This window comes from Struthio camelus, chromosome 3 (genome assembly GCF_040807025.1).
Source record: "Struthio camelus isolate bStrCam1 chromosome 3, bStrCam1.hap1, whole genome shotgun sequence".
NCBI classification, from domain to species: domain Eukaryota; kingdom Metazoa; phylum Chordata; class Aves; order Struthioniformes; family Struthionidae; genus Struthio; species Struthio camelus.
Genome location: NC_090944.1, coordinates 118,730,405 through 118,754,759, shown reverse-complemented (window position 1 = coordinate 118,754,759; position 24,355 = coordinate 118,730,405). Strand labels below are relative to the sequence as shown.

General features: G+C 38.7%; 1 protein-coding gene across 16 annotated transcripts in view; it reads right to left on the bottom strand.

Moving 5' to 3' along the window:
• The window catches only part of CCDC88A (coiled-coil domain containing 88A), a 106,629-nt gene extending 93,426 nt beyond the window's left edge, over positions 1-13,203 (bottom strand). For 15 of the 16 annotated variants that reach the window (XM_068939930.1, XM_068939932.1, XM_068939933.1 and 12 more), the window contains exons 1-3: positions 13,123-13,203; positions 12,128-12,605; positions 11,909-12,009 (exon numbers count right to left, since the gene is read on the bottom strand). In XM_068939930.1, the coding sequence (XP_068796031.1) occupies positions 11,909-12,009; positions 12,128-12,190 (164 nt within the window). In that variant the 5' untranslated portion in view covers positions 12,191-12,605; positions 13,123-13,203. The remainder of the gene's footprint in view (positions 1-11,908; positions 12,010-12,127; positions 12,606-13,122) is intronic. The other variant, XM_068939919.1, reaches the window with a different exon arrangement.
• Between the last annotated feature and the right edge of the window lie 11,152 nt (positions 13,204-24,355).

Genomic DNA, 24,355 nt, shown 5'->3' with positions numbered 1-24,355 from the left:
CTCCTTTCTAGTGTCACCCAATTGATGTCTGATGAGCTTAAGATATCAGTAAGAAATGTAAGCTAACGGCTTCCCAAGGAGACTCCTTTCTCAGATGATGTGTTTCTGCTGGAGTACCTTTGAGAATAGCTTCATTCACTCTTAAATCCGTATTTTAAAAAAGAGGAGATGATTGCAAATAGGGAAAAGCAGAGCTGGGCAACACCCACCCACGTGCACTACTACCAGCACTGAAGGAAAAGACAAGTTAATGCCGACGCACAGCTTTTTGACTGCTCATTGACAAATCCATATGATATTTGCCTGAATATAAGCCTTCAAGAACATCACTCAGATGAAAACTATGCCCATGCTGAAAAAGCGTGCTGGTCGGTTTCACTGGAATACATGAAACAAACCAGTTAGTTTGCCTGAAGACTGCAGCTAACCTAACAATCTACAGATACATGCAGGTTGGCAACATGGACCAGGCATTTTCATGCCCTAGCAACAACGGGACCGGAAGTCTGCGTTAGGATACACTTTCTGATCTAGGAAAGGTCTTCTAGCATCTCCTTCTGCCCTAATGTTAGTGATGAGCTAGCAATAAAGGCTGCATTATTTTGTTAATTCCTGTAATTGAGGAGAGGGATTAAAAAAAAAGAAAAGCAAGATAGAAAAAGTGGCAGAACTGCAAAATTACAGCACATCAAAGCTGATGACAGAAAAAGATTTCTGGCATCAGCAAATTGGTAGCCTGGGCCAAGCAACTCCAGGTATTTATTTTAAGGAAGTATTAAGCGAATCTTTGCTGCATAAAGACAAGTCTAAGAAAGCTTAGAGGGGAGCACTGTCATTTTAAGATGTTCTTTAACATATTCTGAAATAATCGTAAATGATAATCAAATACATAAGTGAGATATTTGGGTATATGCTCAATTTGCTTTTAAAGGAACTGATTTAAGACAGCGGGAATTAGAACAAGAAAACCACTGTAGAACCCTCAAGGAGCATGGCACCAACTAAGACTTGACTATAACGCCCTTTTTGAACCGAAGTGCAAAACCACCTGTAGCAAAAGCAGCTGCAGGAACCGGGTAAAAAAAGTCTACCAGTGATTCTTCTGTCCTTTTAAGGCACTAGACTTCTGAAAATAGTCCTGAACGTATTTCAGGCAGGAAAGTGTGTGTGGGGGGAGGAAATCATTCTAAACTCATGCTTCCTAAAAACTAAACCTTTTTGTTCATCTTCTACAGCAAAATATTTGTCTCACCCTCTACCATTGAGCAGGCAATGTCTTCAGTAACTATGAACTCAGTTGGGATTCCTAAGCTGCCATCCCTGAAACATACTTTTCTTCAGACAAAAAAAAAAAAAAAAAGAGAGAAGGAAGCATTACTATGACATAATATAAACACATTTCGCTATATAATACACACTTGAGCTTCAACGTATGTCTCACTGGTACCCCAGTATGTAAGAGTGAAAAATAGAGCACCATAACTCTTTATTAAAATATATATTTGGAATGGAAAATTAGTCGCATTCTTTGAGATAATTCAGAACACCGTTTTCCTGGATCAAAAAAGCCAGTGTACCTACTCTGTCACATAGATTTATAATTTGGAAATTTTGTTATATGAAAATTTTGGAAACAGCCAGAGATCTTCTGCAAAGTTTTCCATAAAACAAGCTGAACATTTTAATCAGTTCTAACAAGAAGTTCCAGGACTTCCAAGGAGTAGCAGGAGAGAGAAGAGTGCTAAAACCTGAACAGAAATATTTTTGTTCTATAATCTGTGTAGCAACCGAGGGTTCAACTAGTCTTTAACCAGTCAAATTACTCAGGGCTCATGCCAGCATAAGTGGACATAACATACTAGTCTTATTTGCTGAATTTCAAAAGGCCATGACACAGTCATCCACATCTCATTTTTGTGCAACTTCCTCTAAACATTGCTTTACAGAAAACAGGACAGAATAGTTTTTGGTTAGAATTTAGGACTAGTTTGGGATGACGTTATTAGGTGTACTGTCTTTATATAAGGTTTTCCTTTACTTCAATTCTTTAAGAAATTATCAAGTCTTAAAATTAATACATATAGATGTAAGTACACACATATACTTTCTCTGTAGATTGTTTATAGCAAGAAAGTCTTGCCTGTACAAGAATGCCCCGATTTCACTATTAGATCTGCTATGCGCCACAGTAATACAAACAGACATGAAAAACTTCTCCTACACTTTTTTGTTGCTTTGACATTAAGGTGGCTTTTCCCTCAATTTTTGCCATATGTGGAAAGGGCAGAATCAGAATTTCCCACCCAGAAATTCTCAGTCCCAAGGTAGAATAGCTGTATCAATGATTTTAAGCAAATCAAGAGAGCGCGTTTAGGGTCAAGGAACACTTTTTCCCCTTGCGCTGCTTAAGAGAAAGAGCCCAAGAACAAGACTGAAGTTGTTTAAAGTCTTCCACAAGATTCTTTGGTTCAGCCATGGGAGACTCGATCAGCAAAATAAGAGAAGCAACGTGCTTGTTCAAAAGAACACCTTTTCAGTCTCATATAGAGAACAAAACTCTGGAGACCTCAAACTATCCAGGTGTAATTTCATGCTTGTTTCCAATTTACTGGTTTATCGGAGACAAACACTGCAATCAGCCCCTCTCATTATTACTACTTCAACCATCTAAATGCCTTTAAAGGGTTGCCTTGTTATTTTCTACTGCAAAAGGCCTAGCAGAAAACTTTGAACTAGGGAAGATTGCTATGAATTTCTGCCTTTTCAAACAATCTTACAAATAGCAATAATGTTGATATATTTTTATTAGACTGCTGTAGTACTTGCGCTATGCCACTTTCCAAAATAAAATAAAATGGGCAGTACAGAATGCAAAAGAATACGGTCTGCAAACAAAAAAAGAGCTACACACCATAGAAACAAAGCACTGAGTATGATGAATAGTGAAGTCTTGCTTTCTACTTTAAGCACTTTTCCCTCTAGCGTTCAAAGTTTTTTATTTCCTCTCATACGAGCTCAAATTTTAAGATCTCTTCGGTCCAAAACTAATGAAGGAGTAGCTGAACTGTTTGCCTTTGTGATTAACACTTCAATGTAACTGCCCATTAAAACATGCAAACATTTACACCCACAATAATCCCATGACAACAGTAAGACTGGCTTTACCTAAGAACTCACAGGTAACTCACAGATCTCGATCACCAGAAGCCTCCTTTTCAGCACAACTGACACCAACCCTCAGAGGACATTAGCGAGAAAAACGTCTTCAGAATCTAACTTGGAAAGAACATTCTACATATATACAGGTAATAGTTTGGAAGAAACATCAGAAACAGTTATACGTGAAGCAGATTAGGGCCAAGAAGCTGTCATCACATGTAAAACAAAGGAATAACTCATGGACAAAGGAGGATATTAAAGCGATGAGGAAAAGAACTTCAGATAGGAGAAAGGCCAATACTATCTCAACAACAGGCCTATAATGCTTTCTGCTATGATATTTTGAACTGAAGGGATAGAAAGCAGCAGGGAGATGCATAAAACCAGCAAAGAAACACTTCCTGCTCCTAGCAAAGGAGTCAGTGGAGTTAGTACACTCTTTGTTATTTATGTAAGGGACAATAACTTACACAGCACGTAAAAGCAACAGGACTTGTCAGCTTTGAATACAGAAAACTGCGTAGAAGCTTAAAAAACTCTTGAAAGATTTATTATAAATTTGTATATACAAGTTTTTCTCTTCTACCATAACCACTTTCCAACACCAGAACTGTATGCACCTTGCTTTAGTTTATCATAGCAGTACCAAAATTAATTTCTCCTTTGGAAGACTGGGAAAAACATGTACTTCCTTATTTCATTATTTATTTTGAATGTTGCTGAAGTTATGAATTCTCAAAAATATACTAATACTTCAACTTCAAAATACCCTGACTAAAGCCATACATTTACAAATGTAAAAAAACACTGATTTGAGATCAAAGGAGATACCATCAAAGCTACCAGGATATTGCCAGAAGCATTCTAATGACTAAAAAGATCTTAAGTTGTAAAAATATTTCCACATAAATTTCAGTTAAATACTTTTGGTTAGAACACTGACTCTAGAATTGCATGTATTATAAAGCGTAATTAATCTTTTATAAGTAAACTAACAACAATAAGATACAACTGTAAAGAATTTAAAGCTGCACTTGGGATAGAACTAACAGTACTGCATCCAAACATAACCACCCTAAGTAAAATCTTGGCCCATATCTTCTGCATAAGTCCTGCCATTTCAGTAAGATAAACATTTAATTCTATGCATGCATCCAATTATTCATGTTTAAGTAAAAAAACGAATAAAACACTGTTGGACATTCTGCCGAAGTAGTTTCTCCTGTTCTCCTCTCAAAGATATCTGCACGGAACGTTTCCAAGCGATATAGAATTTGTCTGCTTTTTTTTTTTTTTTTTTTTTTTTTAAAATACTACCAAGTGACAGAACTGAGCCCTTTGTAAAGCTTAATCCAGAGAACAGGGCAAATTCAAATGCAAGGCTCTTGCATATATGGGGATTTGCAAAGAAAGTTAGTTACATTTCTTGTAAAAATCTTATCGACATGAACAATTAGATTAAAGGTGTTGCAAATATGCATATGCACATTAATATGTGCAATCACCTACTTATTTAGATACAAATAGAGGAGTACATCGAGGATCTTATCTCTGTTAACTACCCAAAGCTACAAGACAAGCGCACCTATCAGGTCCTGCAAAAAAAAAAAGTGCATTCTTTCCATCATAAAACTTTACATAAATATTAACACCCTTGTTAAGGCACAAACCAGTGTATTGCAAGTATGATATTTGCCGATGTTTTATCATACACCAACTAGTATCTCCATTTTATCTTCGTCTGGCATACACAGTATTCTAAACATACAGCAAGATCTTCCAAAGCCACCAGGAAATTACACCAGACTTTTTTTTTTCTGTCTCTCAAGGGCTTATTTAAGAAAAACAAAAAACCACACAGAAACTAGAGCAAATTTTTCTCTACATATTACAGTAAGATAAATTTCTGAAATACATCTAAGTGGACTCTATCCCCATCACCATAAAAAAAGGAAACAAACTTTCAAATTATTATCTACAAACAAACAACAAAGATCCAAACACTGAACAGGCATGAACATAATTCAAACTGCTTTGAGTTCTTTCCTTCCTATTTCCTAACCCAAAAATACAACTTAAGACAATTTTTGCTTTTCCCTCAGAGAAAGCCTTACGGAAAACAAGGCCAAGAGAGCGGGGTCCAGCAGTAGCCTCATTTCAATTCAAAGCCTTAATCACTAGTAAGTCCAATGCAATGGGGAGGGGGGGAGGGCATTTTGTAAATATTGCTTAGTAACAACTGCCTAAGAGGCATGCTTCCTTGGAAGGACTTAAGGTAGAAAGACAGTATTCTTTAAAATAAAAGAAAAAACAACAAAAGAAAAAGATAAAGACTCCCACACAGCTATTACCAAACAATCTCTAACCATTGAGGTCATGTGCTTTAGCACACTGTTCATGAGCTCTTTTCTGCTTGAAAAAAAGTCTGATTCCTAAGTAATTACCAGGTCGGGAAAAGTGGTACAGTAGGAAAGATAAGGAAGGTTAAAAAGGGGTATAAATTTGGGAAAAAAGAGGAGGAATATCCAACAAGAACAAGAAGCTAAGAGGCCCTTCCTAACAGGAGAAACAAATGAGGAAAATCTAGAAGCAAGTTTCTCAATTTTAGGATTAAGATATGCATGATTTACCAACAGATTGGGCAGTTAACTATATTAATTTTTAAAAGAAAAAAATCAGAGCACAGTTATGCACTTCAAAGGTTCATGGTGTGGAGATCCCCAAACTAGCTATGGGACCAGAAGCAACATGGTCTTGCCAGTGAAGGATGCAAGCTAATAAGCACAGGTGAAATATTTTTAGCTAACCTAGAACTTTGGAATTTATTGCTGTTATGCTGCAAACAACTACGACGACACAGCTAGCGTGGCTCAAGGTATCTCAGTAACCTGGGCAAACTGAACTTTCTGGCCCAAAATTAGAGCTAAACAACTTGCATGTACTGCCTTTCTTTGCAATGCAGGGAGTGAAGACAGTGGCAGCACAGAGGCAGAAAAAGAGCAACCCAGAAAGATTATGGCCAGTCATAAATTGAACTGGAAAGCTCACCCAACCTCAATGCTGGGCGCTGCTAAGATACTTAGATGATGAGCCACTCAGCCATCACGCCTGAACCTCCGAAGTACATGAAACAAAGTGACTGCTGTGAAACCTGAAGATGTCTTCTTCTGGCTCAAAGTCACACTTTTAGCATTCCCATATCACCCCGTAACTTCAAGCTAATGCTGACTTCACAGTAAATATACATTTGTTTTCTTGTCAGAACACTTTCAATGCTAAAATAAGTTATTCTGATTTTACATCTTTCAACTAAGATTACTATTTATGAAACAGGCAGATAGACTCAACAGATCACCTTTGTATCTAATGAGAGGTTTTTAAAAATAAGTTTTTATCCCCTGACTCCAGCTACTAATGTAGAGTAAAGATGGGATAGGAAGTAGAACACCAGAAGAAATGAGGTGCTAGAGCCAAGGAAAGATAGTGAAGACAAGACGTGAAGAACACGGCAGAGAAGTGGATGTACGCTCAGAGGAAGATTAGACATCTACTTCCCAGTCTCCAAAGTACTGCAAGAACAAGTGAACCATAGGACAGTTTACTGAACTGAAAATACATTGGAGGGGATAGGATGAAGGAAAGGGGACACAAAATGTGGAGGATACATAAGCATAAAGAATTAGAAAAAGAGAGATATAAGAAGAGGTCACACACAAAGTATTCCATGTGCAATCCCCACTTCTGTCTCCATTCACTATCAAAAAAAAAAAAAAAAACCAAGCACCTCGCAGAAGTACATTTACCTCACTAGCCCAATTCAAAGCTCACTTCAGGCAGACATCCTCTGATTTTTATAATCAAAGGGTTTGAATTCCAACAATCTTGATCATGGTGCACATTCTATTGGGCCATTCATTAAAGAATTCGCTTCTTTACACAAAAACTGCATATTATAAATTCAGCTTTCATTAACAAAAATTCTGCCCTACAGTTGCAAAATGAATTTTAAGAACTCTCTCAAACCATTAGTGGCATCTACTAGCATCTGTGGGAGCCTGAAGCAGCAAGTCTGAAAAGTGTGAATCAGATCCATTCATTTCAAAGTGAGAAGGGTATTCATAGTACTTGATACTTTTCTAATATATCCTATGCTAGTACTCTTGATGCCAAACTCACCAATTTTATTTTCCCCAGTACATTTTTCCATTTTCCTGCCCAGCTAGAACCTGAATGACGCTGCCTCTTGCTCTTTGGTCTTCTGCACAAGAAAGAGTTAATGGGACTAGAGTGCATGTTCCCTCTAGTCTTTCAGGGCTAGGCGGCTGGCAGAAGCGCTGGAGATGGAGTCCAGTTTTCAGGAAAAGATATAGGCAAGCCAGAAGTATGGGCTGGCAAGCTCAGCTGTTTGGAAAAAAGTATACAACTGAAGACTAAGAGCTCAGAAAAGGAGTTAATGAAGCAGGCTACGCATTCTAGGCACACGCCAACAGAGTGGTGGAAGGAAACCGCCAGCTGGTCCACCTGGAAAATTCTATGGGCATGAAAGGCCTGCATGTGGATCCAGTCAATGGAAAACAGTAGGGAAAAGAGCAAAAGGGAGAACAAATCGGAAAAAACTAAAACATTTCATCCTTTAAAATAATTTTCAGTATGTTTTGACAAAAATAAATAATAGATAGCACTGGTGAATATATTCAATTAAGACAAAAGTTATGAGTGGAATACAAAGATGAAAGCAGACAGGTTCCCAATAAAATGGAATATGTCAATTTAGTTTCAGAAGGTGGCTCTACACATGGCGATTCATCATATGGTATTTGTCCCATAGTTACTTTGAAACAGATCCATTTCCACAAATGGAAAGCACAGTAAAACAGAACTGCTAAAATCAAAATACAGTTGTCTTTATTACATGACCAAATATTAACGGTGGTGCTAAATGTAATAAAAAGTCCCAATCTTATAATTACTTGCAGATGTGTATTTTTATTCAAGAAACTAGCAAGTCTGTCTGCTGCGGAGCCAAACAGTTTATACTACAAGACGTTTGTAACAACTCATGCATTTCTTACACAATCCTATTGGAATTCAATTAATAAATATCAGAACAGGACTTACTACAAATGAAAATAAAAAAATACTCACTTCATAATATTAAGAGCATTTTGATATACAGGTATAGTAAAGTTATGGAGCATGCCTGGCATGTTTCCCCATCTCCCTGCCATGGCACAACCCTATTGCAGCTACCTGTTGGCTTTTGACTTACTGCACAAAAAACATAACCCTTTTGCATACCAAAGAACAAAGGTGAAGGTTCGTATCTACCCATAGGTATGGATGCTGACTGGTCCTGGTAGAAGGCAGGTAACAAAGTACTTTTGAAGAACTGCATCTAAATTTAAACAGAAAATGAGAGACAATCTCTCAAGTTAGGATCAAATACTCTAACAATGGAACTCTTCTTAAGTAAAAAAAGAAGGAAACTGACGGTGGCATCTCCAATATAGCAAAAGGTCTTCACGTGTAATTCAGCGCTAAATGGAATCCACTTAATTTCCCTTCCAAAAAGTCAACAGCTGAAGAAATATACAGAACATAGCAGATTAGTTTTTCTTTTCTGATGGATTCTGTACGAAGAAAGTCAAACCTGATTTTAATAAAACCAAAACAACAACAAAACACACACACAACCATCTCAGTACCTACTATCCTACTATTCCAACACTGACATCTGTTTCCTCTGTCTGAATCATTACCACTGTTGAAAATAAATTTGGTCCACACAAGCAAAAGTAGTAAATGACATACTAACAAACTCTCACTTGCAGCTAATGCACGGTAGGATTCACTCTTCTTTTAACACAGAACAAAGACGACGTCTATAGGTAACAAGACCTCATTTTGGACTGTAAAACTGTCTACAAAACATGCCTAATCCCAATACTAACACTGACTTTTATGGTCACAGCATTTGTTCTTAAAAAATCTGGCAAGAATAAAATATGTATTAAAGTAGAAGGGCAGCTGGATCACAACAGCTCTAACAGCTTCCGCTTGTTCATACTTTCAACTCCCTTAAAAATATCTAATGTTGCAATGATTTTCCAACCCTAGAAATCAACCTCCATCCAAAAATAACACAAAGACAAACTTCTTAGCTGACAGGTACTCACTAGCTGTATTCTCACACTAAAACATTAACAGCCTCAAATATTTCAATACTACTATAAATAATAAGTACTTTGTAACACAACTCATTTAAAAGGCAATTTCTACTGGTGCTTTTCACATGTATGTACAAATGGTGTTCCTCATGACTCCTGCAAGAACAGTACTTCATTTCTTTAGAGCTCCTAAGAGCACCATAGCTCATAACAGAGCTATGTTTTGAGGAATCTGTATGCTGTCATACAGATTCCTAATACTAATGTGAAGTCACTGATAACTTAGAAAAGAGCAAAAAAAAAGTGTAAATCATGATACAAATTTTTCTGCCACATTTCCTCAATACATGGTAGTTAAGACTGTATGAAAGAAATATGACTAAAATAGAAAATACCAAAAGTAAGTGATATTAATGCTTTAAGTTATAGCTTTTAAATGTTTTTGAAAAATGAAATGAGATGTTTAATAGGTGGATATTCAATGTGAATGGATCTAGATCCTAGAAGTTAACACAGGTTCCCACAGTGACTTCCACAGAAACTTAGTAAGTCTTCAAAGTGTAAGACATTTTTCCCCTTTCAATCTTGGCAAGAAAAACAAAAAACAAAAACAACCCCTCCTGCTTCCAAATAAGAAAGCTGTCCTGGAAACTTTAATTCTAAATAGCAATCAATCATAACACATTTTAGATCCCCAAAAATGTATTTTAGATAAAAATATAACTTCCAGTGCGGTTACATAATTGTGAAATATATTTACGTATATTTCTAAATTAAGACAGTTTCAAATTGACCTGACAACCAAACTCTTAAATTCACATCTTCAATGTGTATTTATTTTATGTGTACGCACATAACTCTTCCTAAATAAACTGTAGTACTCCAGGGAATGGGGCCAAAGATGCACACACAAAGTTAAAGTCAAATTCAAAACACAGCGCTCGAAGCATGGGAATATTCCCTCACTACAACTTTCCATTTGAGTTACGTTTTCAAAGGCAGCAGACTTCCCATATACGTATTAATCAGGTTATACTCTTTCTTAATACTGCAAAAACTTGCTGAGAGAGTTTAATTTCAAGATTGCATTTTTCAAAATCACCTTGTCCCAATTCTAAATTAGGCCTTCGCTTCCAACTATCCAATGTTTTTACTGAATGAAAGTTCTACACCTAGTTTATACCTAAACCAAGTAAAGACATTTAAGCTGTAGAATAAAAATAGGGTTTCTGTGAATGCATCACTTACAATTCTTTTTACAAAAATATGCCAGAAATACACTCAAGTTCAAGATTTCTTACAGAAATTTCTACTCCAAGTTTTCCATGTTTCTCAGAACAACAGAAAACGAGTACTTGGAATTTATACGCACAGAAGTTGGTGACAAGATACTGGTTTTAAAGAATGAGAATTCAGTCTTAAATGTGGTGAGCAGAGCTTTTACATAGATTAGTTAAACATGCCAAACACCAACAGCAAAAAAAAAAAAAATTGAAGTAAGAACTATGAACACAGTACAAGGATGCCTATCACTGAGCAGTGTAACAGCTGTCATTACGAGCTGCTCACACATTGGCGTTATTTATCAAGCCATTCATAAGCCTACACTTACTCATAGCTATGCAAAGAAAAGATGTACTTCTCTGTATAGATCTAAAATACTGGAAAAAATTGAGATCTTTCTTCCACGGGTAGCAGTTTTATGATTATATTGCTATGCACTTGACAAAAGTGTTATTCGCTAGCATTACAGTAGTGGGCAACATTCCAGTCAAAACTATGATTAAAAAAAAAAAACACACACACAATACAACACACAGTTGACTATTTCTGTATTTCTATGACTGGAACTTCTTGATCTACCTGCCTTCTAAATTACATATAAATACATAGCTTGTAATATCTTACATCAATAAAATTACATAGCAAGCTTTCTACCAATCACAGCTTTCAATAAACACTTGTAGAAAACATGTAAAAAGGTTTCTTCTGTGGTTTGCAACCCAAAAAACATTCTACACTATCAAATAACACTTCAGCTTTACTACACAACTTCTATTTACTCAAACTTGGCACTGTGAAAAACAAAGCGAAAAGAATTACAGAACAGCCCATTTGGTTAGTAGACAACATTACGCTGACTGACATACTATCCTTAAGTTGTATACCATATGAACTAAGATATGCATTAGAATCTTATTAACCAAGCAATTTGCTTAGAAATTTGGTTTATGACTGCGACTTACAGTAGAACGAACCTTTATGCTTCTAAATGGAAATCTGGGAAACTGCATTTACAGTGATTCAAGCGCAATTTTCCAGTAAGTTCTAGATATGACTTTGCCTGTATTACCGTATACCTCCTGCAAATACATCATTTTGGCATTAAAAATACTGTACTGCAAACAAATAAAGAGTATCTGGAATGCTTTAAGCCACAAGACTACTTCAAGCATAAAATAAAGAAGACATTTTTACTAACATTGTTATTGAAGGTAAGAAGAGCTTTCCTAAGAAAGTAAAATACAGAAGGGAAGACAACAGTAATAACCAAATCCAACACACAACTCGAGTACACTCACATTTGCAGCATGACTTCGTTCAGAAACACGCCATCCACTAGCGCCACATATTCCTCCAGGTTGGTCCCATTTCCTCCAGCTAACGGTCCAAATGTCTTAACCTAAAATATAATCATCAACACTGTGACACAAATTCCATCCTCTTCTGTGCAGCAAGGCATTTATCCTCAAACAACAAGCAAATACAAGAATAACGTGTAAAGAAAAATTAATGCTTACCCAGGTGACAAGAGGGCTAGACATGAACTGCTCCAAAAGGGGTGTGAATATTTCGCTCTCCATTTTACAAAAAAAAGGTTAGCATCAATGTTGCTCCTCTGATGCAAAAAATATGAGAAGTCCTCCACTGTAGCAACTTGCTAAAACACTGAGAGGATTCAGCTGGAGTAAGCAAACCCCATTTTTACAAAGCAGTGCAACAGCAACAAAAAAGTCGGTGGCAAGTAGGCTCTATCTTCCTCTTTCCAAATAAAAAAAAAAAAAAAAGCATTTGAAAGTCCATCTACATGTATTTCGGCCTTTCCATTGATGTCTCTCCCTTCCTACATACTGAAGGGGTAGAAGGAAGAAAAGAGGGAGGCTGCCTAGCTACTAGGATTCTACATCAGACAAAAAGAAAGGAAGGAAAAATCTGCTTCAGCAGCGGTAGCTCCTCAGAAAGGAAGGAGAAAATCCAGTAAAACTCTGCAAGCTCATCCTGCCCCGTCCCCACCAAAAAAAAAAAAAAAAAAAAAAGACGAGGTTAAGCGAAGAAGAGGGGCATACACCCCCACCCCCACTCGGCGCTAAGCCCCTCAGGCTGCTTCTGCACACAAGAGAATGACCCCCCCCCCCCCAAATGGCACAGGCAGCCCCAGAGAGGACACCAGCCCCCAGCAGGGATCAGAGGCTATTTTTAATTAGTTCCCTTTTCTAACCCCTTCCCTTTTCCACTAAACTACGACGCAACATAGGGACAGGACCGGCACACGCCGCCTCTCCCCACAACCTCGCCCTTCCCCCCGGCTGGCCGCTCCCCCCGTCCCCGCCCGTCACAGCTTTCTCCTCGCCCGCCGGCCCCTCCGCCGGGCTCCCCGGCCGCCCCCCAGCCCCTCCCGCCTCGCTCCAGCGGCTCTCCCGCCCGCCGCGGCTCTGCAGCCACCCCCGAGCCTCAGGCTCCCGCGCCCCCCGGGCCACCACCTCCCCTTCCACCCCTCCTGCCAAATAACGGCCACCTCGCCTCAGCCAGCCGGCCCGACCGCGCCGCCTCAGCCGGCCCTCCTCCCCCCCCTCGCCCACGGGCGGCTCCACCGTATGGATCCCTCCGCCCCAGGCCGCCTCAAGAAAAAGGTTATCCCTCCGCCAGCTCGGGTCCCTTCCTCCCCCGCCCAACGGCCGCTGGTGGCTGGCGGCGGAATTAAAAAGGGCCGGGGGGGGGGGGGGAGGGGCGGGGCACCGTTGCAGCACCCGGCGCGCACGAGCGCGGCGCGCGCACTGCCGCTGCGGCGCTGGCGGCGCGCGAGCCCAACGGCCGCGCCGTGCCTCGCGGGGGGGGGGGGGGGGGCGGCGGGCGGCCCGGCACCCGCAGGGGCGGGGGTGGGGGGCCAGGAGAGAAAAAAAAAAACCTCTTTGGCTCCCGTTTGGGAAAGCGAGGGAAAGCTCGTCGGTGAAAGAAAGAAAGGAGGAGGGGGGTGGGGAGGGGGAGTTGCTAACGCCCGTGAAGAGGAAGATGGGGGATTCATCGCTCCCTAGGTCGAGAGCGGCGACCCGCAGCCCTCACCGTGCACTTCAGCGATGCGGGGGAGGGGGGCGCGGGGGGTCTTCCTAAGATGAAACCCAGACACACCCCCATTAACACAAAATCCAGCTTTCTGGAGGGATTTAGCAGGGAAAGGGGAGAGCGGGGGGGGGGGGGGCGACCTGGTTACAGAAAAGCAAACGATGACAAGCAATTTGCTTGCCTAAGCTATTGTCCTTAAGCCATCTCTTGCCACTTGTGCATTTCAAATCTCAAGTACTGCATTAACATACGGGATGGTATCTGCTTAATAGATTATGTAGTTTATTCACAAAGCATTTTACAAAAATCTCAAACTAAATCCATCTTCTCTTCCATGTAATATAAATTAAATTGCAGCAGCATTTTCCCAAATACCTTTACTTTTGCACACACACAAAAGGACAAAATGCAATAAAGTGACTGAAATTCAATGTTGGGGAAAAAAAAATCCAAGTAGAGTAGCATCTAAACAGATTAGTTTTTCTAACCCACATGTCTGGATGTGGTATTTATCCTAACTGTTGAAGATTAGGAAAAAAAAAAATCCGCATCAGTGACCTTTTCCCATATATATGAAACTGAAGAGAACGTTTAGGAGTAGCAAAATAAACTATGGACCTTGAAATATTACTATGCAATTTGTATTTTATGCATAAGAAGTTGCAGGAAAGTGGCTTTGTTTTGATTCTTGCAGTGAGATTTCTTTTTCAATAAAATCAGGTCTTCTTTTTCCCCCAAACTCGATCTTTGGAGTGAACTCGTGACTAGCCTTCCTGTGAAACAAGAGAAATAACAGAAAGCAAAGGGAAAACTACAGTCTTGGATCAAAATAGGAGTCTGGTGATACATGGGTGAAATAACTGCCAATAAACTACTAGCCCTTAAAGACAACTACAAAAGCATTTTTGTAAAAGCCTGAATAACCAGCCGCGAAGCTCCCTGTATCTGGCAACAGTATATAGTACACAATTGTGCATGCAATACTATGGAACTTCCCTGGCTCATCAGTTTTTCTTGCAGGCTCTAATTAGGCAACAGTGACTTGGGCATAAAACATTTTCTGAGAATTGAAGACTGGCCAGTAGGAGTTGATAGCCCAAATATTAGCTACATGCTAATAACAGCAGCTAGCTAATCAATTCCTGAAAAGTATTTTATGCTGAGTTGGTATATATATTTTTAGATTAAATTCTGATTAAGCAGTTCTAAATATTTTTAGTTTTAGGCAGGTTTTTATATAACCCATAATTCACTTTGCACACAGTCTCAGTATTGCTATTGCTCACCATTCCTGCAGTCAGACTACTACATTTTAGATAAATATTGCATCATGTCTTCTTTGTGAAACATACTGTAAACTGGCTTAGCCCAACAAATGATTGCTTATAAAAGGTGGAGATGAACACAAGAGGAAAATTGAAATTTCAGAAAAGGTGCCCAGAAACAGTCAGGTTTCATTTATGATTTTTTTTTTTTTGGGTAAGACTAGCAGCCCTAAAAAACTTGTGAAGAAGCTTTATCGTTTCTGTAACGTACACCTTGTCAAACTGTAAAAGAATTTACCTCATTTTCAGTGAGATAAACCCTCACGTCAGTTCAGAATGCATTGCTGATAGGGTAGCTATTTACCATGTTGTAATAGCTGCAAAAAATTGGACAAGCTAGGGGTTGTTCAGTTGGCTTTACCGTTCATCACATCAGTGCCTACATAAAGCTACTGGCAGCCTCTAGACACCAGTGCATTGCTGGTACCTACCCTAGCGAATCCCTGCTCTCCTGGCTCAGCTTGAGCTCAGCTGCAGAGCCGCGCGAGATGGTTATTTAAAATGTAGCCATGCTGACAGGGGTGAAACTGGGTGTCATAGGATGGGGAGATGTTTGGTTTTGATTTCTGAACCCTCTTTTGACAGAGCTTGCTTGAAATTAACTAAAAGGGAGAAAATTTGAGGTGTTTTTCTAATCCCACACTGAAAACAGAAGGCTTCCATTTTTAGCCTAGCTGTCAGGAGTTTTCAGGAGTATTAGTCTAGGAAATTTTTAGAAGTCATGGCTCCGCTTTAAGGGGCTAGGCAGCATCACTGTAATCTGCAACCTGTGGGTTGTTTGGATGCACTGGTTTTTCTTACTTTTTACCTGGAGAGACTCCACAAGACAAGCTTCATGGCCACCCTTATAGGAACAAATGCAGGAACTTTGGCGTAAAGATTCAGTATCAGCTGTAGAACGTGGCAACCTGAGTTAACTGGCTATTTAGGAAGCTCAATTCAAAGTCTTGTATATAAAGCCATAAATAGTATGGGTTTGTTACAGATTTGTTTTCTCCCTCATCATCACTCATCAAAAGTAACAGGAATGTAATTCTTTCGTCGTCAAGGGCCTACAGAATATTATTTCTTTTCACAATATTTTGTAAATACCTGTAGCGCTAGATGTTTTCCTCTTCAACGCATCTCATGATCATTCAGGGGAAGACTCTTGACTGGGCAGGTGAGTAGGAAGACAGTGTAAGCTACTGTTCTCCTGCAACACTATCTTAAATGAATAAAGCTTCTCAATATTAGAGTTCAGTTCTGCACATTCCGGTCACGTTTATAACATTTTCCAGGATCACATCAATTGTTTGCTCCTTTTAAAGCTAGTATCTCTTTCACTCCCAAGTCCTCATTCCTCAAAAGGATACAGCACTACGTGTTTTATAATTAAAATACAATTACTTCTTTACATAGACAGTAAAAATATTTAAGTATAATCTACAAATATTAATATAATTGCAGGTAATGTGAAAAAGCAGAAAGTAGTCCTGTCAGCCCCAGGAACAGTGAAGCCTGGTAGCAGGTGGTTGCTTTACGTCCCCAAATATGAGCTGGCTGAAATGCTCCCCCCACCCCAAGGTGGCGCATCCAGATCCTCATGTGTCTAATGAGGTATATATTCAGACTGGTACTGTGTCCTCAGTTAGTGGACCAGTGGGCCACCTAAATTGTAAGAATCCATCTTTGCTCCTCCTCTCCTACTCCCAGCACTCCCAAAGATCACTCACTCATAGTTTTCAATTTCTGTTGATTTCATTAGGACATGTGCAACTCTCCTAAATGGTATGATTCAGTTTGAAATTGTCTCCCTCTTCTCCTTGGAAAGTAAAATACTGTATTTTGGCTTTAGTAGAACTGATAAGATAGTTGGAAGCGTTCCTTCACTTTGAAGCAACAGGAGGTAGAAACATTAAGTTATCTGTAGTGAAGCTTTAAATAGTTCAATTATTCCAGGGATGCACATTCAGGAATCTTTTGGAACTGTATAAAAATTACACTTGTTATAATTTGTCTAAACGCAGAGAAGACAATCTTGTTCTTTTACATTTCCATTCTCTGCAACAGACCTGTCAGAATTTAATACAGTGCGTGGCCTACAATTTCTGAAAGCACAGTTTTAGAAATTAACCTTGTTAACTTGAAGTGCAGTGTTTGTCCTTCTATAGGTAAAGTATCCCTATTTCTATTGCATCTCCTTTGGCCCCACAAAGATTATAATTTCAGCGTCTTCTGCAAAGAAGGAAATCTGTGCCTAGACCCCAGATCCACAAATGACAATTATTTTGTGACTTTTTTAGCTTGTTTTCCTCATAGCATAATTTTGTAGGCCTGTGGTTGCAAAGTAAAAGTTGAAAACATAACTGGAACATAAATAGTGATTCCTTAAGTCTGCAGACAGCATGAAAGCATAGCTATGTGTACGGCCCTATTCATCTTGTGAGAAGACTTCTGGACAGCCTTGCCCATTCTAAGCCAAAGGAGGGGACTGTTTTTGAAGAAGAATATGAACATAACCTACCCATCTTTAGCTGATATAAGAGACTTTTTTTTTCTTCTTTGCAGAGGCAGGAGAAGAGAGAGGGGTGACAGCTGTTGCTGCTGTACTCCCCTACTGATCTGCACTGCTGGGTTGCTAGGCCATTTCCTTGGCCTCCTGAAAGTTCAGGATAGGGCCCCCTCTACAAACAGCATCCAAGTGTTGGTTGGGGCTTCATATAAGCAGTGCTATAAAAGTGCAGTTAAAACTTCAGAATCTTCTAAACATGGGCTGACTTTTCATGGAAGCTGCAAGCCAATGAGAAGGACAGTCACCTTGCTTGTCCCAGAAAAAAAAAAAAAATCTATTTGCCCATCCAACAGAGATTATAGGAATATAATCTCTGGCACAATACAGGGAAGAGTAATGGCACTGAGGGGCTGAGTTTCTAAGTACAGCTAGGACTTCCCAAAGGTCACAGAAAGTACATTAGGCTAAAAATTATTGCTTGTTCCACGGGAGTGGGAAGCAGGGGAAACCCTCCAAGGCATGTAAATAATGAAGGGGAAAATTCCACCTCAGTTCTTGGAAGTTTTCTTCCCTGCTAGTGCCTCTAATCTAACAAGACCAAAATTCCCATCAACATTAAGGGTGCTTTTTATCTGAGTAAGAATTGTAAGTAGCCTCAGAAAGAGTCTTTTGAGTGGAAAATGAAGAATAAGCCAGCAGGGAATTGGGCAAAGTGACAGTTGTCCATTTAAGATTCTTATGGATCCCAGGCATTTTACAACTTACATCCAACCATACCAAGTACTGAGAAATAAGTATAGAGAGGGCAGACAGGGAACGCCTGTTTGGCTATCTGATCAAAACACTTCTCTACATCAGCCTCACTACAGATGCATCAGTTTCCTATCATATAGAATACTAGTTGCAAAAACAAATATGTTATAGTTTCCATCCATGCCTAGCTAACCCTCTTTTGTCATGTGGATATTAAATCAGTCATTTTCAATTGAATTGCAATCTACAATTAAAAGTACAATCTAGCCGATGTGTGCAAATCTAGGAGTGACTTCCATTAATTATTTTTGTTATTAAAAAATGAACAATGACTTTGCTTGTAGGCTCTAACTTTGAATACTTAACTATGATTTTTAGGTACACTGCATTTTAGACACTAACTCAAGAGAAGTCAATGCAGCACAATTAGCAGAGGTAGATCTGTAATGATTGGGCCTGATTCTAATTCTGCCTATATCACTAAGTTGCCCCTCAGACAACTTATTATTTCACCCCTTTAGGTCTTAGTTTTCTTAACTACAGAACTGTGTTGTTGCCTAAACTGTGAAACAATTGGTGAAATTATTTTATCTAGCGTTGCTGTTCATCTAGAGAGGCACTTAAGCGTCTTCTTCATTTTCAATCAGTTAGACTGGCAGGAAGGATGTTACTGTGCAGCAAGTCTGCTTGATTTCATCAAAAACAGTGAAGTATCCTTAATTTTTAAATGCAATGATTATTCTAAAATATTTCCGTAGGCTTAGACTCCTAAGAATGTGAGACCAATACTACCTTACAAAAAATGCATTTGAACTTATATTATATTAATTATTAATTATTATATTAATTCCGATCTTTCTCCTGCTTATACAATAGAACATTAGTCTATCTTGTTTCTGACTTTAGTAGGCAGTCTTGTAGCTAACCTGACACATGCCTTCCATTAACTTCTCCTTGTTATTTGCTGCACACAAAGAAAATAATTTGTTACTTTAAAAGCAAGCCCCAAACATTACACTGACAACAGCAGTTATCTAGGACAATAGCTTTGGTACTAACTTCTGTTGCGGCCAGTGGAGTGAGACAGAGCAAAAGCTCTTGCTGATACGCCTTCTGTCAAACAAGTTCCTGCCAGTGTGAGTAGTGTTTCTTACAAAATGGGTCAAAAAGATGAATTAGAGGGCATATTACGTGTCTCCTCTGAGAAGGAGCAAAGTGCAAATTGCTAATTGTTAGCCATTATAACGAGCTGTGTATATGCAGATAGGCGGCTTGAAAAGCAAGACACCATAATTATATCAGTAGCACTATGTCATCTTGGATCTCTAACGCACAGAAATGTTGCACTGATTTTCTTCTCTACTGCTTTCTGGTATTATTAGAGCACTTTTGCCCACCAGCTTAACAAAACAGAAGAGGTTTTGTACCTCCTGTGACTTATTTACTTCTTGAAATTCCATTTGCCTCAGCTTCATTTTATTATGACATTAAGTTTACTTTGCTTCATATAGCACTAGATAACTAGTAATCGCCTCCTATCCCTACCCTTTGCCTTGGACTCTTCTGCTGCCTCCTTTCCTTCATCTACCTTATTGCGCCTTGATGTCACTTGACCCCACTGGCTCGGGCAATGCTGGCATGAAACCCATATTTATCAGCTCAGCAGAGGTTATTAGCCCCCATTTCACACAGAGTCGGGCCTCACCTTTCATGTTAGCATGTCTCATTAGAGGGGCAGGCCTCACCAGCTGGAGCCGATGCTTAGGATCTTTCCGAGTTCGGTAAATAATGAATGGGAAGGAGTACATTTCTGTGTCTGAGGCTTCAGTTTTTGTACATGGACTTAGTTATGTCCACAAGAGGAACGAAGGATATACAACGTTGTAAGAACATAACTGTAGCAGAATTCATATTCTGTTCAAACCATCACTGTTCCTTTGAGCGCTCTGTCTCAGGATTATCCTTTTTTTTCACATCTGAATTTACTCCTGGTTATTTTTTGCCTCACGAAAATAGCTTTGCTCTGTGTGAAACACTCATTAATGAAACAATGAAAAGTTTAAGAAAGCCCTGTTCTGCCTTTGTGAAAAACTTCTGACATGCTTGTGGAGCCAGGAAGCCACTATTTATTCTTTAGTATCATTAAGAAAGCAGATATTAAAACATTTAAACGAGTTGAGAGGAAAAAAACAAAGGCCAAGAAACAGAAATATTAAGTCAAAATCGATTATTACAGTTGCTAGATGGTACTCCTCATCAGGCTTCTTGCAAGAGTATGGATCATGCTCACACAACTGTGAGCAGCCTACTCATTCACACCTCTTTCAGAGGCCTCCTTTGTTTGCAGTATGTCCAGATGGTGCAGTTCACTATGATATCAGTCTACCTGTGAATTCAGTTGAATTGAAGATGCACACAAAATTGAAGTTTTATTTCTTTCTGTTCATCTCTGGAACATACTATGCCACAAAGATTTGTAAAGGCGCCCCAAATGCCCAGAGCGTCGACTCTGAGTAGCTTTAGTGAGTCACAGCAAATGTTTTCAGTAGTCACAGTTTACGAATGCCATTAACTGCGCAATTATTGGCACACTCATACCAGCTTCACTTGTGTTGGGTATACTGAATGAAATAGTGATGCACAGTAACAATAGCTAGGTTATTTTCTATATCCTATTAAAATAATTTTGAGAAGAAAGTTCAAAGTTCCTATTACATATACAGTCATAGTATGATAGCTACAATAACACTAAATGGAAAAATGATGTTAAGTAGAAAAAAATTACAATATAGTGACCACCATCATAGCTAAGATTCAAGTTTTTAATGTATTTGTTTCTCATATTTTCTGTCAGTTTTACCCTGTAATTTTTTAATCCAAATTTACCAACTTTTTATTCAAATATTTTCCCATGACAGCTAATTTTCTTCTGCTAAAACTTACGGTGATACATCTGTTCACTTTGTGTAGGATTTCCTGAACCACCGCCATATAAGCAGCTGTTTCCTGTATACGTCTTTCCACAGTGTCTAAATATTTTTCCATCTTTCTTGGGTGGGTTCTTCTTGCTTGTCTTATACATACATCTATAAAATACCAAATTTTCTTCTAAGGAGGTTCAAACAATACTGAAGTTCTTTAGAATTGTTACATGTTGCTTTGTGATGCTTCCACAATTTCTGAGATAGTCTGATCTAAGGGTATAGCATAGTGTGCTAGTAGCTTGAAGACAAAAGGATGGTTTGGCTAAATGTAATTTTTCTCCTGTAATTTCAGGTTCATACTGAGATGCCAGCATTTGTTATGTATTCTAAAACAATTTCACACACTACTGATTTTATATTGCTTATAATATTCACAAATAATCCTCTACAAATATTTGGGTTTGATTTTTAAATAATCTGGGTAACATTAGATTTCCAATTTCAGTGTAGTTTGGTGTTGATTCCAGATTCATAATTCTTGTATCAGCCAGAAAGGATTTTTTTTTTTTGTATCGTATTTTATTATTTCCAAAGGCAAGTAACAAAAGAGAAGGCGTGTCAAATATTAACAATAAGGAAAACAATACCATAGCCCTTTTCACAGGGATTTTAAGAATGTGGTATGCTAAAATCATAAATTGTTCTTTAATATTCCTTTCAGCTGCTGTGACCTATAGGATATTTTTGGTCATATAAATAGTCCACCTTAACAGCCTACCTTAAAAAGATGAGATTATTCAGCCTGTTAAGTCTGTATCTCTGTAAAAGAAAAACACCTTAACAAAGAATGGTTTGTTGCTGACCTGCAGCTGGTTATGGTATTTCATCTGAAAGCCTATTTAAGTTCTTAATGGCAACATTTATTCCCTCTCCCTCAGAGGAGTATTTTACAAACAAGAATAATTAACAAATGAGGATAGCCAATTTTGAGCTATAATTTAGGCTAACAGTCCCCCAAAAGGGGTGTTGGCACTAATAATAATCATTATCTCGAGGTATCAAGAGGGCTTCCGACTCTGATGAGATCTCCACTGGAAGGGAGGCTTTCCCCCTGCAGTGAGGGCAACAGGACCTACAGCAGCTGGCAGAAAAGCAGAAGCTGTCACAGGGGGCACGAGTAAAGTGGAAATAGCATACAAATAACCTCTGTGACTCAGATTAAGTATCCAGGGTTCAGATGCTGATAATCTGATTCATCCATAGCTTCCATTAAAAAAAAAAAAAAAGACTGACGTGCCTACAGCTTGTGAGGCTTTTTCTTACATTTCAGAGCTGCTCCTGCGTTACAGGGTGGATACGCACTCTTGCAAATGATTTCGATTGACTTGACTTCATTAACTGTTCTGCTTTGGGCTCCGATCTTTGCTGTGTCTAGTTCTTTCAGTGCTTCTGTCCTCCTTGATGACTGCAGTTAAGTGGAAGCAAGAGACAGTGAAGCATTAGTAGTGCTGTAGTTTCCTTTTAGTGGCATGGACTGTGCTTAAGAAATTAGTCAGGCATTTAGGAACTGCTAATCCTTCTTGTGAAGAATACAAGGCTTGTTTCTTCCAAGGAATTTCTCACTCCAGGGCTCAGCACGTAGTTCAGTTTTACCTACTAAATCCCCTTGCAGCAAGACAATAATATAAAAGTAAAAACGAGGTATTCACATAATGTTCTTTCTTCAGTGACAATTCTTCTGTGGCTGTTTTCTCATGCCACTGTTATGATAGACCATATCATATCATTAATGCAGCATGAAAACAATCCAGCTAAAATAAATAACGTATCATTGCAGGCGACAATTAGCTCTTCTTTCTCACAGAGTTTCGCCCTCACAAAAGCACATCCTAAATCTGTAGAGACTATTACTAGCTAGGCAAGACCTGATCGATAACAGAATTAGAAGTCTGATATGCAACAATTTTGCCTTTACAGACTAGTCATTGCATTTTTAGTAAATTACTGCTTGAAGTGTTCCTACTCTTGTACAGCTACTGATACATTCTGTATAGAACTATCTATACGGAGTCCGAATGGAATTCTAGGCTGACTCTGGAATTACGAACTCAGGACCCCCGAGTTTTCAATGCCAAGCTTGAGAATGAAGCCTTCTGTTGCCCTTAGCTAATGTGTTAAAGTTCTCCGTTTACTCTGTTCAGAAACAGAGTATATATCAGTTTATCAACAGCACATTGGGTTTAATTATTTAGTATTTATGTATCTCTGCTCTTTGAAGAACTAGTAAGTTATCCCAGTGTTTAAAAAAAAAAAAAACCCAATAATGAGAAATCCAGCTGTTCTTCAAGAGGTAAGCAGGAGAAACTTAACAGCATACAAGTTTAGAAATACCTTGCAGGTCATTTAATTATCACAGGCTTTGGAAACTGAGACACCAACCAGGAAGCTTTCCAAGGAGTGTAACATTTTTCACTGCCACTATGGGTCTGCTCAGTTTATGCATCCTAGTCTGTAACAACAGGAAAACCAAGATGTCACATATAGTGGCAGTTGACTTTTCCCCTGCATCAAATTCTAATGTGTTATTTTATACACACAAAAATTTGGTAGCAAAAGAAGGAATAAGAGAGGTAATGGAACAAAACATTCAAATAAATATTAAATTTCTGAATAAGTAAACCTTAATTCACAGATGATCCTATTTTTAACTGGAAATTAAAAGTTTTGGCTGTTTACACTTTATAACTGGATTCACTTTGTACCAGAAGTCTAGAAATGAAGAATCTTTTACCTGCTGTGTGACTTACTTTAACTTATTTAACTCATGTTAACTGTGACTCGAAAGTCATTCTAAGAGCTCCTGAGTCTTTGTCAATGCACTACAAAGGAAAATCGAGATGAAACGGCACCTCCTCTATATTGTGCTTAAACCAATAGTGCCCCCTTGAGGACATGTTTTTTCCTTACATGCAGAGACAGCTTGATAGGGCTGTTGCAACCACAAGTTAAACTCAATATATTACTTCTATCCACAGACAAGCCCCCCACTCAGAAAGAGGGACTCATTTACAATGCTTGTATAGATCTTCTATTGGGCTAATGTGCATAAAAAGAAGCTTTGCTTTTTTAAAACCCCTCGACAATTTTGGCTGTATCTAAAAATGCACGACAAGAATCATGTCCAATTGTAGG